The 15206-nt window shown below is 54.9% G+C and overlaps 1 protein-coding gene across 1 annotated transcript; it reads left to right on the plus strand.

Moving 5' to 3' along the window:
• The first annotated feature begins 13675 nt into the window (after positions 1–13675).
• LOC138065556 (olfactory receptor 14C36-like) lies at positions 13676–14422 on the plus strand. The gene has a single exon (XM_068929590.1). The coding sequence runs from the start codon at positions 13676–13678 to the stop codon at positions 14420–14422; it is 747 nt and encodes a 248-aa protein (XP_068785691.1).
• The last annotated feature ends 784 nt before the right edge of the window (positions 14423–15206 follow it).

Here is a 15206-nt window from a genome sequence, read left to right on the forward strand (position 1 = left end):
CACCCCAGCATACCATGGGCCTTCTTGGCCACAAGGGCACACTGCTGCCTCATGCTTCACTTGTTGCCCACCAGCACTCCCAGGTCCTTCTCGGCAGAGCCACTTTGCAGCAGGTCAACCCCCAGCCTGTCCTGGTGCATGGGATTATTCCTGCCTAGGTGCAGGACCTTGCACTTGCCTTTGTTGAACTTCAGGAGGTTCCTCTCCGCCCACCTCTCCAGCCTGTCCAGGTCCCTCTGAATGGCAGCACAGCCTTCTGGTGTGTTAGCCTCTCCCCCCAGTTTAGTATCATCAGCAAACTTGCTGAGGGTGCACTCTGTCCCTTCCTCCAGGTCATTGAGGAATACATTGAACAAGACTGGACCCAGGACTGAGCCCTGGGGGACACCACTAGCCACAGGCCTCCAGCTAGACTGTGCCACTGACCACAACCCTCTGAGCTCGGCCATCCAGCCAGTTCTCCATCCACCTCACTGTCCTGGAAGGCTTGGTCAAGCATGATTTCCCTTTGGTGAATCCATGCTGACTCCTCCTGATCACCTTCTTGTCCTCCACATGCTTAGTGAGGACCTCCAGGATCACCTTTCCAGGGATGGAGGGGAGGCTGACAGGCCTGTAGATTCCTGGCTCCTCCTTCTTACCCTTTTTGAAGACTGGAGTGACATGGGCTTTCTTCCATTCGTCAGGCACCTCTCCTGTTCTCCAGGACCCTTCAAAAATGAAGAAGAGTGGCCTAGCGATAACATCCACTTCTCTAAGGGAAGCAGGTGGGACTTGGGGCACAGGAGCTATAACACTCAGCTACAGAGGCGAGTGGAAAAGGGTTCGATGTTAACAAGAGCGAAGTAGGTCCCCAGGGGCTGATGGGAGAACTGGCCGGGCTGGGGAGGGGAGGAGGAGGGTTGTCCACACATGTCCCGTACCAGAAATCCTGCCTTTCCTACACATCCAGGTTTCATTAGGAGACCCTCTGAATCAATAGGAATCCAGCAATGTGGATAACAGGGATTCTCGGGGCTGAAAAAAGAAGAAAACTGTGAAAGCCAGCATCCGATTTTTTTTTGGTCGCTCATTGAAATCTTCCTCTTGTAAGTGCCCTCCTGAGAGCTCTCCACTTAGCCTCACAAGAACTGAGACCTCAAGAAAATGCTGGGGAGTGGCATGGCTTGTTAGGGCTTCTGACCTTTTAATCCCCCCTCGAGTGTATGTGGTGCTGAGCCCATGAACCTCAGATACTGAGAGGGAACTGAGAAAAACACTGAAGAAGTTAAAGTCAGAATTAAATCCCAAGTTTCGGGGAGTGTTAATGGGTCCCCCTGAGGACCATTACCAACAAAGCCTCCCAGGGGCTGAGGAGAGCAGAAAGTTGGAGGCACTTGTTACAGGTTGGCAAAGGAAATGTGCAGGTGGCTGTGACACCAAGTCCACCTTGCTGTGTGTTATCAGACAGCATGGGCCAGCACTGACACCCAGCCCCTGCACAGGGTGGTGCTTTCGCTCCGACTTGGCTCAGGGCTCTTTGTGGGGGCAGGGAGAGGGTGGGGGTGTGCAAGACTTCGTGCAGGATGAGACAGCACCTCCTGGGCTCTCTGAGGGTGGGGACGTAATGAGGACCTGGGGCCGTCAGAAACACAGTGTCTCCTTGGCCTCAGTGGCAGACACCAGAGAAAGCCAAGAGCACAAAGACCTCCGTCCTGTCGGAGGCTTTCAGCCTTGGCAGTGCCCTCAGTCGTCTCCACCCCAGGCTGCCCTGTGCTGTCCCCCTCCTGTGTCTGTGTCCCTGCAGCCTGTAGACACCCAGCCTGCTTCCCCACTTTGCTCTCCCCCAGCCATCTGACCACCTTTACTGATGGCTCTCTGCCCTCTCTTGCTTTTCATCCAGACACAAAGCCAGGGGCTCCCCACCAACTCCCTCTGGGTGTCCTGTTGAACCACAGCACAAGTGACATCCCAGTTTCCAAAAGTTCAGCCTGAACTTCTCATAATGTATCTCATAATTGTTTTGTCTCTTTCTCCTTCTCTTGCTATTTCCTATTACCAAGAAACTCTCCATCACCTCTGAAACCACCCTTCAAGCACTCCCAGGCTCCTACTGGAATGCCCTTAGCCTCCCCTTCACCAGGCTAAAGAAGGCCACATCCCTCAGCCCCTCCATACAGGCTTTGTGCTTCAGGACCCTACCCCCACCTTGGGAGACCTCCCCTGGACCTTCTCCAGGTCCTCCCCATTCCTCCAGCACTGGGCAGCCCACACGGGGACACACTCTTCCAGATGTGGCCACACCAGTGCTGAGTCAAGGGGGATGGGGACTGCCCTTGCCTGGGTGGCCATGGTCTTCCTGAAGCAGCCCCATATGCAGCTGGCCTCATTAGTGCAAGCATGCACTGCTGGCTCCTATGGCATCCCTTGTCATGTCCAGGCCCTTCTCCTCAGGGTCACTCCTCTGACGGTCAGCTCTCAGCCTGCCCTGATGCACAGCGTTTTACAGAATCACAGAATCACAGAATCGTTTAGGTTGGAAGGGACCTCTGGAGATCATCTCGTCCAACCTCCCTGCTCAAGCAGGGTCACCTAGAGCATATTGCCCAGGATCACATCCAGACGGCTTTTGAATATCTCCAGCGAAGGAGACTCCACTACCTCTCTGGGCAACCTGTTCCAATGCTCTGTCACTCTCACAGGGAAGAAGTTTTTCCTCAGGTTCAGATGGAGCTGCCTGTGGTTCAGTTTGTGCCCATTGCCTCTTGTCCTGTCGCTGGGCACCACGGAGAAGAGGCTGGCCTCATCCTCTTGACACTCCCCCTTCAGATGCTTGTACACGTTGATGAGATCGCCTCTCAAGCTTCTCTTCCCCAGGCTGAACAGGCCCAGCTCTTGCAGTCTTTCTTCCTAGGAGAGGTGCTCCAGCCCTCTAATCCTCTTGGTAGCCCTCCGCTGGACTCTCTCCAGGAGTGCCATGTCTCTCTTGTACTGGGGAGCCCAGAACTGGACACAGTACTCCAGGTGAGGCCTCCCCAGGGCTGAGGAGAGGGGCAGGATCACCTCCCTCCACCTGCTGGCAACACTCTGCCTAATGCACCCCAGCATACCATGGGCCTTCTTGGCCACAAGGGCACACTGCTGCCTCATGCTTCACTTGTTGCCCACCAGCACTCCCAGGTCCTTCTCGGCAGAGCCACTTTGCAGCAGGTCAACCCCCAGCCTGTCCTGGTGCATGGGATTATTCCTGCCTAGGTGCAGGACCTTGCACTTGCCTTTGTTGAACTTCAGGAGGTTCCTCTCCGCCACCTCTCCAGCCTGTCCAGGTCCCTCTGAATGGCAGCACAGTCTTCTGGCGTGTTAGCCCCTCCCCCCAGTTTAGTACCATCAGCAAACTTGCTGAGGGTGCACTCTGTCCCTTCCTCCAGGTCATTGAGGAATACATTGAACAAGACACAGGACTGAGCCCTGGGGGACACCACTAGCCACAGGCCTCCAGCTAGACTGTGCCACTGACCACAACCCTCTGAGCTCGGCCATCCAGCCAGTTCTCCATCCACCTCACTGTCCTGGAAGGCTTGGTCAAGCATGATTTCCCTTTGGTGAATCCATGCTGACTCCTCCTGATCACCTTCTTGTCCTCCACATGCTTAGTGAGGACCTCCAGGATCACCTTTCCAGGGATGGAGGGGAGGCTGACAGGCCTGTAGATTCCTGGCTCCTCCTTCTTACCCTTTTTGAAGACTGGAGTGACATGGGCTTTCTTCCATTCGTCAGGCACCTCTCCTGTTCTCCAGGACCCTTCAAAAATGAAGAAGAGTGGCCTAGCGATAACATCCACTTCTCTAAGGGAAGCAGGTGGGACTTGGGGCACAGGAGCTATAACACTCAGCTACAGAGGCGAGTGGAAAAGGGTTCGATGTTAACAAGAGCGAAGTAGGTCCCCAGGGGCTGATGGGAGAACTGGCCGGGCTGGGGAGGGGAGGAGGAGGGTTGTCCACACATGTCCCGTACCAGAAATCCTGCCTTTCCTACACATCCAGGTTTCATTAGGAGACCCTCTGAATCAATAGGAATCCAGCAATGTGGATAACAGGGATTCTCGGGGCTGAAAAAAGAAGAAAACTGTGAAAGCCAGCATCCGATTTTTTTTTGGTCGCTCATTGAAATCTTCCTCTTGTAAGTGCCCTCCTGAGAGCTCTCCACTTAGCCTCACAAGAACTGAGACCTCAAGAAAATGCTGGGGAGTGGCATGGCTTGTTAGGGCTTCTGACCTTTTAATCCCCCCTCGAGTGTATGTGGTGCTGAGCCCATGAACCTCAGATACTGAGAGGGAACTGAGAAAAACACTGAAGAAGTTAAAGTCAGAATTAAATCCCAAGTTTCGGGGAGTGTTAATGGGTCCCCCTGAGGACCATTACCAACAAAGCCTCCCAGGGGCTGAGGAGAGCAGAAAGTTGGAGGCACTTGTTACAGGTTGGCAAAGGAAATGTGCAGGTGGCTGTGACACCAAGTCCACCTTGCTGTGTGTTATCAGACAGCATGGGCCAGCACTGACACCCAGCCCCTGCACAGGGTGGTGCTTTCGCTCCGACTTGGCTCAGGGCTCTTTGTGGGGGCAGGGAGAGGGTGGGGGTGTGCAAGACTTCGTGCAGGATGAGACAGCACCTCCTGGGCTCTCTGAGGGTGGGGACGTAATGAGGACCTGGGGCCGTCAGAAACACAGTGTCTCCTTGGCCTCAGTGGCAGACACCAGAGAAAGCCAAGAGCACAAAGACCTCCGTCCTGTCGGAGGCTTTCAGCCTTGGCAGTGCCCTCAGTCGTCTCCACCCCAGGCTGCCCTGTGCTGTCCCCCTCCTGTGTCTGTGTCCCTGCAGCCTGTAGACACCCAGCCTGCTTCCCCACTTTGCTCTCCCCCAGCCATCTGACCACCTTTACTGATGGCTCTCTGCCCTCTCTTGCTTTTCATCCAGACACAAAGCCAGGGGCTCCCCACCAACTCCCTCTGGGTGTCCTGTTGAACCACAGCACAAGTGACATCCCAGTTTCCAAAAGTTCAGCCTGAACTTCTCATAATGTATCTCATAATTGTTTTGTCTCTTTCTCCTTCTCTTGCTATTTCCTATTACCAAGAAACTCTCCATCACCTCTGAAACCACCCTTCAAGCACTCCCAGGCTCCTACTGGAATGCCCTTAGCCTCCCCTTCACCAGGCTAAAGAAGGCCACATCCCTCAGCCCCTCCATACAGGCTTTGTGCTTCAGGACCCTACCCCCACCTTGGGAGACCTCCCCTGGACCTTCTCCAGGTCCTCCCCATTCCTCCAGCACTGGGCAGCCCACACGGGGACACACTCTTCCAGATGTGGCCACACCAGTGCTGAGTCAAGGGGGATGGGGACTGCCCTTGCCTGGGTGGCCATGGTCTTCCTGAAGCAGCCCCATATGCAGCTGGCCTCATTAGTGCAAGCATGCACTGCTGGCTCCTATGGCATCCCTTGTCATGTCCAGGCCCTTCTCCTCAGGGTCACTCCTCTGACGGTCAGCTCTCAGCCTGCCCTGATGCACAGCGTTTTACAGAATCACAGAATCACAGAATCGTTTAGGTTGGAAGGGACCTCTGGAGATCATCTCGTCCAACCTCCCTGCTCAAGCAGGGTCACCTAGAGCATATTGCCCAGGATCACATCCAGACGGCTTTTGAATATCTCCAGCGAAGGAGACTCCACTACCTCTCTGGGCAACCTGTTCCAATGCTCTGTCACTCTCACAGGGAAGAAGTTTTTCCTCAGGTTCAGATGGAGCTGCCTGTGGTTCAGTTTGTGCCCATTGCCTCTTGTCCTGTCGCTGGGCACCACGGAGAAGAGGCTGGCCTCATCCTCTTGACACTCCCCCTTCAGATGCTTGTACACGTTGATGAGATCGCCTCTCAAGCTTCTCTTCCCCAGGCTGAACAGGCCCAGCTCTTGCAGTCTTTCTTCCTAGGAGAGGTGCTCCAGCCCTCTAATCCTCTTGGTAGCCCTCCGCTGGACTCTCTCCAGGAGTGCCATGTCTCTCTTGTACTGGGGAGCCCAGAACTGGACACAGTACTCCAGGTGAGGCCTCCCCAGGGCTGAGGAGAGGGGCAGGATCACCTCCCTCCACCTGCTGGCAACACTCTGCCTAATGCACCCCAGCATACCATGGGCCTTCTTGGCCACAAGGGCACACTGCTGCCTCATGCTTCACTTGTTGCCCACCAGCACTCCCAGGTCCTTCTCGGCAGAGCTACTTTCCAGCAGGTCAACCCCCAGCCTGTCCTGGTGCATGGGATTATTCCTGCCTAGGTGCAGGACCTTGCACTTGCCTTTGTTGAACTTCAGGAGGTTCCTCTCCGCCACCTCTCCAGCCTGTCCAGGTCCCTCTGAATGGCAGCACAGTCTTCTGGCATGTTAGCCCCTCCCCCCAGTTTAGTACCATCAGCAAACTTGCTGAGGGTGCACTCTGTCCCTTCCTCCAGGTCATTGAGGAATACATTGAACAAGACTGGACCCAGGACTGAGCCCTGGGGGACACCACTAGCCACAGGCCTCCAACTCGACTCTGCGCCATTCACCACAACCCCCTGAGCTCGGCCATCCAGCCAGTTCTCAAGCCACCTCACCGTCCACTCGTCTAGACCACATTTCCTGAGCTTACCTAGGAGGATGGGATGGGAGACAGTGTCCAAAGCCTTGCTCAAGTCCAGGGAGACAACATCCACTGCTCTCCCCTCATCTACCCAGCCAGTCACTCCACCATAGAAGGCTATCAGATTGGTCAAGCATGATTTCCCTTGGGTGAATCCATGCTGACTCCTCCTGATCACCTTCTTGTCCTCCACATGCTTAGTGATGACCTCCAGGAGGAGCTGTTCCATCACCTTTCCAGGGATGGAGGGGACGCTGACAGGCCTGGAGTTTCCTGGCTCCTCCTTCTTACCCTTGTGGAAGACTGGCGTGACACTGGCTTTCTTCCAGTCCTCAGGGCCTCTCCTGATCTCCAGGACCTTTCCAAGAGGATGGAGAGTGGCCTAGCGATAACATCCGCCAGCTCCCTCAGCACTCGTGGGTGCATCCCAGCGGGGCCCATGGATTTATGGATGTCCAGTTTGGACAAAAGATCTCTAACCTGATCCTCCTCAACCAAGGGAGAGTCTTCCTTTCTCCAGCCTTCCTCTCTTGTCTCCAAGGTCTGGAATTCCTGAGGACTTGCCTTAGCAGTGAAGACTGAAACAAAGGCAGCATTCAATAACTCTGCCTTCTCTGTATCCTTTGTCACCAGGGCACCCACCCCATTCAGCAGCGGGCCCACGTTTTCCCTCATGTGCCCACAAGTGTGGTACAAGAAGATTCACTCCATGACACACTCCTCATCAAAGTGTAGTTGAACAGCCTGCAGCTCCTTGGGGTGTCCTTGTGGCCTTTTTGGAAGATGGGCACAACATATTCCTTTTTCTGCTCATCGGGACCTCCACAACATTTCCAAGATGATAGTGAGTGGCCTTGTTGTGAGAGCAGCCAGCCCTCTCCCTGGCCTCAAATGCAGCCCATCCAATCTCTTAAACTTGTATGGGCTGAGTTCTTGCAACTCATCCCTCACTCAACCCTCTTCCACTGTTGGTAGGTTTTTTCCACTGGAGTTCTGACTCTAGGCACAACAGCCCGGGAGACCTTCTTGGTGAAGACTGAAGCCAAGAAGTCATTCAGTTCCTCAGGCCTACCTGTGTCTGCTGTTCCTAGATTCCCTAACCAATCCAGCAGTGAGCCCACATTTTCCTTTTTATTCTTTTACTGCTCCTCTGCTCCTCTGAGCGCAGGCCAGGGTCTGTGCTCTGCTACTATCCCTCCTCACTCCCTTCAGGATCCGGAATGCTACTTTTCATGGTCACCTCAGGCAAGGCTGACACTGACTATCTTGTCCCTGAGCAGTTCCTCCCTCCTTGAAATTTCCACATACAAAGAAGCATCACGAGTATTGGCCCGCTGTGCATTTGTGCAAAGAAGTTGTCCCTGATGCCCTCCAGAAACATCCTGGCCTGCTTGCACTCTGCTCTTTGCCTTTCCATTGAATGTCAGCGGGATTAAAGTCCCCTCCCTAAGAACAAGGGCCTATAATCCACAGAGTTCCTCATGTTGCTTAAAGGAGACTGCCCCTACTATCGTAGGCTCTCCTATCGTGCAAGAGATCCCACCACAACTCTGTTATTCTAGCAATGTTTCAGTCAGATTAGTCATGGTGAAACCTGTTCCCAAGGGCCAAGGACACTGTGTGTGCGATGGCCCCACTTCAGAGCAGAGACGTGCTGGTAGACAAAGCAGGGGGCAATGTAATGGTGAAAGGAGGTTCCCACTGAGAGAGCAAATGCTGCAGTGCCCAAGGCCAGGGAGAAACAGAGCTGGGCTGTGCAGGAGTGGCAGGAGAGGGGTTTGCTGCCTGAGTTGAGTCTGGAGCACACGGGGGCCTGTGACAGAGGTGAACCAATCTCCAGGAAGGACAAGGTGCCACTGAAGAAGTCCCTGGCCTGCACAGCCTGCGATCCAGCCACCCTGGGGACATCATCAGCACAGGCCCAGTTCATATCACCTGGGGGTGAACAGAGGGCCAGGGAGAAGAGAACTAGAAGGTGTTAAGAGCACAGGGCCATGAGTGGAGACCTTGCTGTGATGTGCCTCCCACTAATGCAGCACGCTTGGATGTTGACAGTACAGACTGTGCCTGAAGGTGGAGGTAGGATTCAGTTGTCTGGGCACAGGAAGGAAACCCAAGGTGCCCTGGGGCATCTGCCCAGCACCACTCCCAAAGGGTATGGTTTTCCTCTAGGAGCCAGGCTGTATCTGCTAGAAACGTGCAGTAGTGCTGGACACCCCAAGCATCTGACATGGCCCTGCCAGCCAATTTCTATGTCATTAAATCAAGTGTCTGCATGGGATTACTTGAGGATTTTTGCACTGTAGGGATCTGCTTGTGTCTCAGCTTCATAGTGAGTGGTGCTCTAGCAGCGTTAGGCCTCTGGGGTCTTTGGAGACGGCCAAGGGAATTCCCCACCTGGCCCCCAGCTCATGCTTTAGGAGGATAGGGGTCTCACAGGCGCTCCATCAGAGCCAGCAGACACTGGCACATGCCTTGCACCACCTCTGTCTCTTCAAATATCACCAGGTGTTTGTGTGTGGGCAACTGACTCCCACCCTCCATCTCCGGTGATTATAATGGGAGCTTAGACAAGCAGCTCGCGTGCAGACATCTCTGGTGTGCGCACTCCAGCTTGGGCAAGGGGAATCCCACCTCCTCGGTGTTTGTGGAATTCATGGGAGAGAGCTGAGTCCCACTCCACCACAGGGGCTTCCATACAGGCATGAGATGCTAGATTGATTTACCTGAATCAATACCTGAACCATGGGTAAATGGCTTCCCTTCTTTTCCCTGTATATGCGTGTTGCCTTGTTAAGAGATGGGAAGAGGGACCTCCAGAGTGGGACATTTCCACCTCTCGTAGATAACCATCTCTGATGAGGGAAATTACAATGCTGGAATGGGTCTCTCTCCACGGTTTAGAGAGGGAGCATTGGTGATTATTTGGGCATGGAGTTATTCGGTCCCCCCGTGCACACCTTGCCACTTCTCCTTCCATCTTCAGCAGGTCTCTGTTGTCCAAATCCCTCAGCTCCTCTGCCCTGCAGAGCTGCCTCCCTTTGTCCATCCCACAGAAGAGCTCCATACAGCTGGGCTTCCCCTTCACCCAAAGGGCATCCCCCCTCCTCACCTTCCCTCCTGGTCTCTCCTGAAGGAATTTTAGCCATCAGTCGCAGCTCTGTCATTGTGTGAGCTGTCCCATCATGTCTTAGCAGTTACTCCAACAATGCCACATTTCTGTGACAGCACACAGGCTCCAGCTCCTCTTGCCTGTTCCCCAGGCTGAGGGCATTGCTACACATTCGAGCTGCAGCACACATTCGAGCTCAGCTGTGGCACCAGGGCCAAGTGCAGCCTTATGACAGGTAAACCTGTTACAGAGTGCCCAGGGCACAGTGTATGCAAAGGCTTTACTTCCCAGCAGAGACATACTGGAGTGGCTGGCACATGGCAAGGTGGTGCTGAAGTCAGAGGCTGAAGAAGAGAGCAAACCCGGCAGTCCCCAAAGCCAGAGATAAACTCAGCCGGGTCAGACAGCCCTGGTAGGAGAGGGTTTGCTGCCCCAGGTGACTCCAAAGCACCTTGGGGCCTGTGTCAGAGTTGAAGAGGATGTCCAAGAAGGACAAGCTGCTGCTGAGAAGGTCCCTGGGGTAGGACAGCCTTTGATCTATCCACAGTGTGGACATTGTTAGCCTGGTCACTGTTCAGAGCATTGGGTGAGAAGGTTCAGGAAGAGGAGACCCACCAGGGTTGGAGAGCATAGGCACACGAGTGGAGACTCTTGCCGTGATGTGCCTCCCAATCCTGCAGCACCCCTGGGTGTAGCTGGGATGGACCTTCCCTCCATGCCATGGAGTTGGTGTTCAGTTGCTGGCACACAGGACTTAAACCCCTTTCAGAGATCCTGTGACATCTGCCCTGAACCCACTCCACCAGCACAGGGCTTCCCTGGAGGTCCTGTGTGGTCTGTGCCAGCCACATGTGGTTGTGCTGGGCACCCCGGGCACCTGGCACGGCACTAGAGGCCTCTTTTATTCCCTGAAAATGAGCGTCCTGAATTAACTGAAGTGTCTGCAATGCCGGGAGGTGCATGGGCCTTAGCTTTGAAGTGACTTGAGCTGCAGTATATACAGCTGGTGGAGCCTAGAGAGCGACCCGGCTCTCCTTACAGTGAACTCCTCCTTTGGGTCAGCTGAACAGCTCTGCAGGCTCCATTGAAAGGTTCCGATGGCCCAAGAAAATTTTGTGTCATTTAGATGGCCGAGGGAACCTGCCCCACCACCCCTCTGGCCCACAGCTGAGGCTCAGGCAGGATGGGGGTCTCTCAGAATTGCTCCATCAGAGCTGGCAGACACCCACACACATGACTTGGACCAAGCCTGGAACCTCAGCTGTCACCAGGGGTTTGGGTATGAGTCACTGACTCCCCCCTCCATCCCTAGTGCTTCTCGTGGAAGCTCAGGCAAGGCCTTGCATGCAGGCAGCTCTCTTGGGCACACCAAAACTGAGGTCAGAGGAAGCCCACCTCCGGTGGGTTTGTGGCCTGCCTGGGAGGGAGCTGAATCCCCCTCCTGCCCAAGGCCTTCTCAGCTGAGGTTAAACACCTGCATTTCCTCCTCTGAATCACTGCCCTACGCAGGGGAAATGACCCCCTCTCTGCCACTCTCTGGGTCTCCTGCCCAGTAATGGGACAGGAATAGCAGACGAGAGAGGGGAGCATGTCCACCCCTCTCCACCTCTGTCCCCTGATGGGATCAAGCACACTGCTGAAATCAGTCTCTCTCCACAGTGCAGGGAGGGACTGTAGGTGATTATTCCAGCTGCCAGAGCCTTTCCCTGAAGGGGCCCTGCTGCCCCTCAGGAGCTGCCAGCCTTGGAGCCCCAGGGAAATCTCCAGGGAGCCCAGGGGGCAGAGAAAGTCACGCCTTTGGCTTGGCCTCTGCTCCTGAGCGGGGCCAGGCTCTGGGGACCGAGGGAGCTGCTGGCAACCGGGCAGCATGGCTGAGAGACAGCTCTGGGCAGCAGCAACTCCTCTGCCAAGAGCAGTGGGGCTCCGGGCACTGCCTGCTGCTGCTGACAGGAGATGAGGCAAGAGGGAGAGAAGTGAGAGGCAGTGTGGAGTGGGAGGAGAGAGGAGAGCTCCTTGCAGGAGAAATCTGCACAGCCCTTTGCATGGTAAGTCTCTGGCTGCAGGGCAACACTACTGAGGTTCCTGGAGGGGGTCTTCTGAAGCCACCCCATCCCATGTCTGGCAGAGATTTTAAGGATCGCTCTTGCAGCTTCTCCAGTGTGGAGGAGGAGGAGGAGATGCTTCAAAGGAGCATTTCCTGCCACACTGTCTGAGGCACAGGGCATCCTGCTGCCTTCTCCCAGGGATGCAGCCAGGGTGTGAAGCTGGGCTGTGCTCCCAGGTCTGCCCAGGTTCATCAGTCAGAGCAGCGTCCCTGCACCCCAGGGTGCTGTGTGCCCGGGGCAGTGACTCTGCCACCTACGCAGATCAGCACTCAGCCTGCCCGGGGAGCACAGCGCTGCAGGGAGAAGCTCTGGGTGAGAGGGGTTTCCCCCAGCAGGGCAGGTCCATTCTCCTGTCGAGAGGGTGCTGCGTGGGCCAGGGCTGCCCACAGCTCCCGCTCACCAGGAGGACATTTTGAGAGTGGAGTTCTCAAGAGCACTCGTCTGCATGGTGGGAGTGGAAATGCAGCAGTCAGGTTTAGGCAAGAAACTAAGCCTGGTCACCACCACACTGAGGGATGACTAGGTTTGCAAGGAACCGCAGCAATTGTCTACGTGACCCCTCAGCCTGCAGACAGCACCAACATCACCTTGCCATCACTGTTCTCGGCCAGCCCCAGCATGCAGATGCTTTCCCCCAGCAAGCCCCCTGCATCTTTCCTCTCCCACCCAGCAGAGGAAGGGGGAATGAGCTGATTCAGGAGATGCCACCTTTAAGACCCTTGACCCTCCCTGGGATGTGCTGCTGAGTTGTGTGCTGCTGTCCAGAAGGGCTTAGCTCTTGTGTAGGACATTTGTGATAGCTGAATGTCCCATGCAGAAGCCGCAGAGAGGTGCTAAGGATGTGGAAATGCTGCTGGGGATGACTGTATGTGGGCAGCTGCAAAAGCCTGGTGTGTTTGTGACTAGAAACTGAGGATGAGAGCCATGCCAGAGTCCTTATTCTGATCATCGGAGCCATGTGCTGTGTCACCCCCTCTCCATCACTCTCGGAATGTCTGAGCAGAGAAAGGGAGGTGAGTTTGGAGAGCTGTGCTTTGCAGGTGGACACCACTGCCAGCACAGGCCACGTTCCTTTAAAGGTAACTTGTGGTTGAGCTTGTCCTCTAGCTGAGAGAGGTGCTCACCCAAGGCAGCTGGCACTGGGACTGCTGTGGAGACCAGTGTGCTGGCTCTGTCCTGGGGCACAGGGAGAGCTTGTGCCTCTCAGGGCTCACTAGTCTTCACCCTGGGAGCAACGGAAAGGCTGCCTATTCCTACTCTGCAGAGCAGACAAAGAAGCAAACAATCCCCCTAGCATTGAAGCTGTTGCTTTTGTGCTCCAAATGCCTCCAAACTGCATGTGAAGATGTTCAACAGACTTCCTACACTCCAGCAGCACTGACCCCTCTGCAGCCTGCAGGCACACGTCCCGGCTCCTCATGGCTCACGCAGCCAGCCCAAGCTGCAGCTCCAGACAGGGAGCTGAGTGAAGGTCCTGCCTGGGAGAAAAGCAGTCTGTGTGTGTGTGTGTGTGTGTGTGTGTGTGTGTGTGTGTGTGTGTGTTGGGGGGTGTCTGTGAGAAAGAGAAAGAGCTGTGAACAAAGTCGTCTCTCCTGACTTGTCCCTGTCTTTTCCTCCTTGCACAGTCCCATGTGCCTGGAGGGAATACCATGTCCAACAGTAGCTCCCTCAATGAGTTCCTCCTCCTGCCTTTTGCGGAAACCCGGCAGCTCTTGCACTTCTCGCTCTTCCTGGGCATCTACCTGGCTGCCCTCCTGGCCAATGGCCTCATCATCACCGCCGTAGCCTGCGACCACCACCTCCACACCCCCATGGACTTCTTCCTCTTTAATCTCTCCCTCCTCAACCTGGCCTCCATCTCCACCACTGTCCCCACATCCATGGCCAATTCCCTCACGGACACCACGACCATCTCCTACTCGGGATGCACTGCCCAGGTCTGCTTTACTATTTTCATTTCAGCCGAGTATTCTCTTCTCACAGTCATAGCCTATGACCACTACGTTGCCATCTGCAGACCCCTGCACTATGGGACCCTCCTGGGTGGCAGCAGAGCTTGTGTCAAAATGGCAGCAGCTGCCTGGGGCAGCGGCTTTCTCAATGCTCTCCTGCACACTGCCAACGCATTTTCAGTACCACTCTGCCAAGGCAATGCTGTGGAGCAGTTCTTCTGTGAGATCCCCCAGATCCTCAAGCTCTCCTGCTCACACTCATACCTCCGGGAAGTTGGGCTTCTTGTGGTTAGTGTTTGTTTAGGCTTTGGGTGTTTTGTTTTCACTGTGCTGTCCTACTTGCAGATCTTTACAGTTGTGCTGAGGATCCCCTCCGAGCAGGGCCGGCACAAAGTCTTCTCCATGTGCCTCCCTCACCTGGCCGTGGTCTCCCTGTTTGTCAGCACTGGCATATTTGCCTACCGGAAGCCCCCGTCTGTCTCCTCCCCACCTCTGGATTTGGCCATGTCTGTTCTCTATGTGGTGATGAACTCTCTCATCTACAGCCTGAGGAACAGGGAGCTCAAGGATGCACAGAAGAAACTGGTTCAACAAGTACAATGTTAGCACCAATAACCATCCCATGTGCCTCCACTCATCATTCACAGGACATTTGACATCAAGGCCTTGTGTTGCTCATTTCTTTTTTTTTCTTACTTTGCTCTGATACATTTTTGTGAAAAACAAAAAGTTGGGGTTCGTGCCACTTCTCCTCTGGGATCTTTCATTTCAATCTGACCCAGAGACCGTGTTGAAGCAGGAAGCCTGGCTTCCTGCTTCCTCAGCAGAGATGGGGGAACCTCAGAGTCCACTAGTCTGAGCTCTCTTGGATGCCCTCAGGGCAATGAGAATTTCCCTTTGCAGTGTCTCTTTTGGCACTGACAGCAAGGGCGCTCAGGGGCACAGAGTCAGGCTCAGACGAGGACAGACAGGATGAGACCATGGGTCTCATGTCCATTAGGAGAGCTCAGCTTCCCTGGCCACAGGCAGGGTGTGAACTCGCACCTCTCTCCCTTCCCTCTTCAGTGCTCCAGTGCTCATAGTGGAGCGGGAGTGGAGTGGAGGGGAGGAGAGCCTTGATGCAGCCAGTGGGGACAGACCAGGTGCTCCTCAGAACCATCCCCAAACTTCCCACTGGGCATCCTTGCTGCAGCCTTTGCATGGAGACACGGCCACCAACAGCAGCAGGAGTTTCCTCTTCGCAAAGACTCTTCTCCTCATTTCCACAAAGTCCTGCTGTGCTCTGATGTGTGTATATGGCCTAAGTGCTCTCGTAACGTGGTGCATTCCTGAGATCACAGGAAGGACCAGGCCTTGCACCCATATGGCTTCCAGAATAACATTTCCATAA

Source organism: Struthio camelus, unplaced genomic scaffold (assembly GCF_040807025.1).
Source record: "Struthio camelus isolate bStrCam1 unplaced genomic scaffold, bStrCam1.hap1 HAP1_SCAFFOLD_95, whole genome shotgun sequence".
Taxonomy (NCBI): Eukaryota; Metazoa; Chordata; class Aves; order Struthioniformes; family Struthionidae; genus Struthio; species Struthio camelus.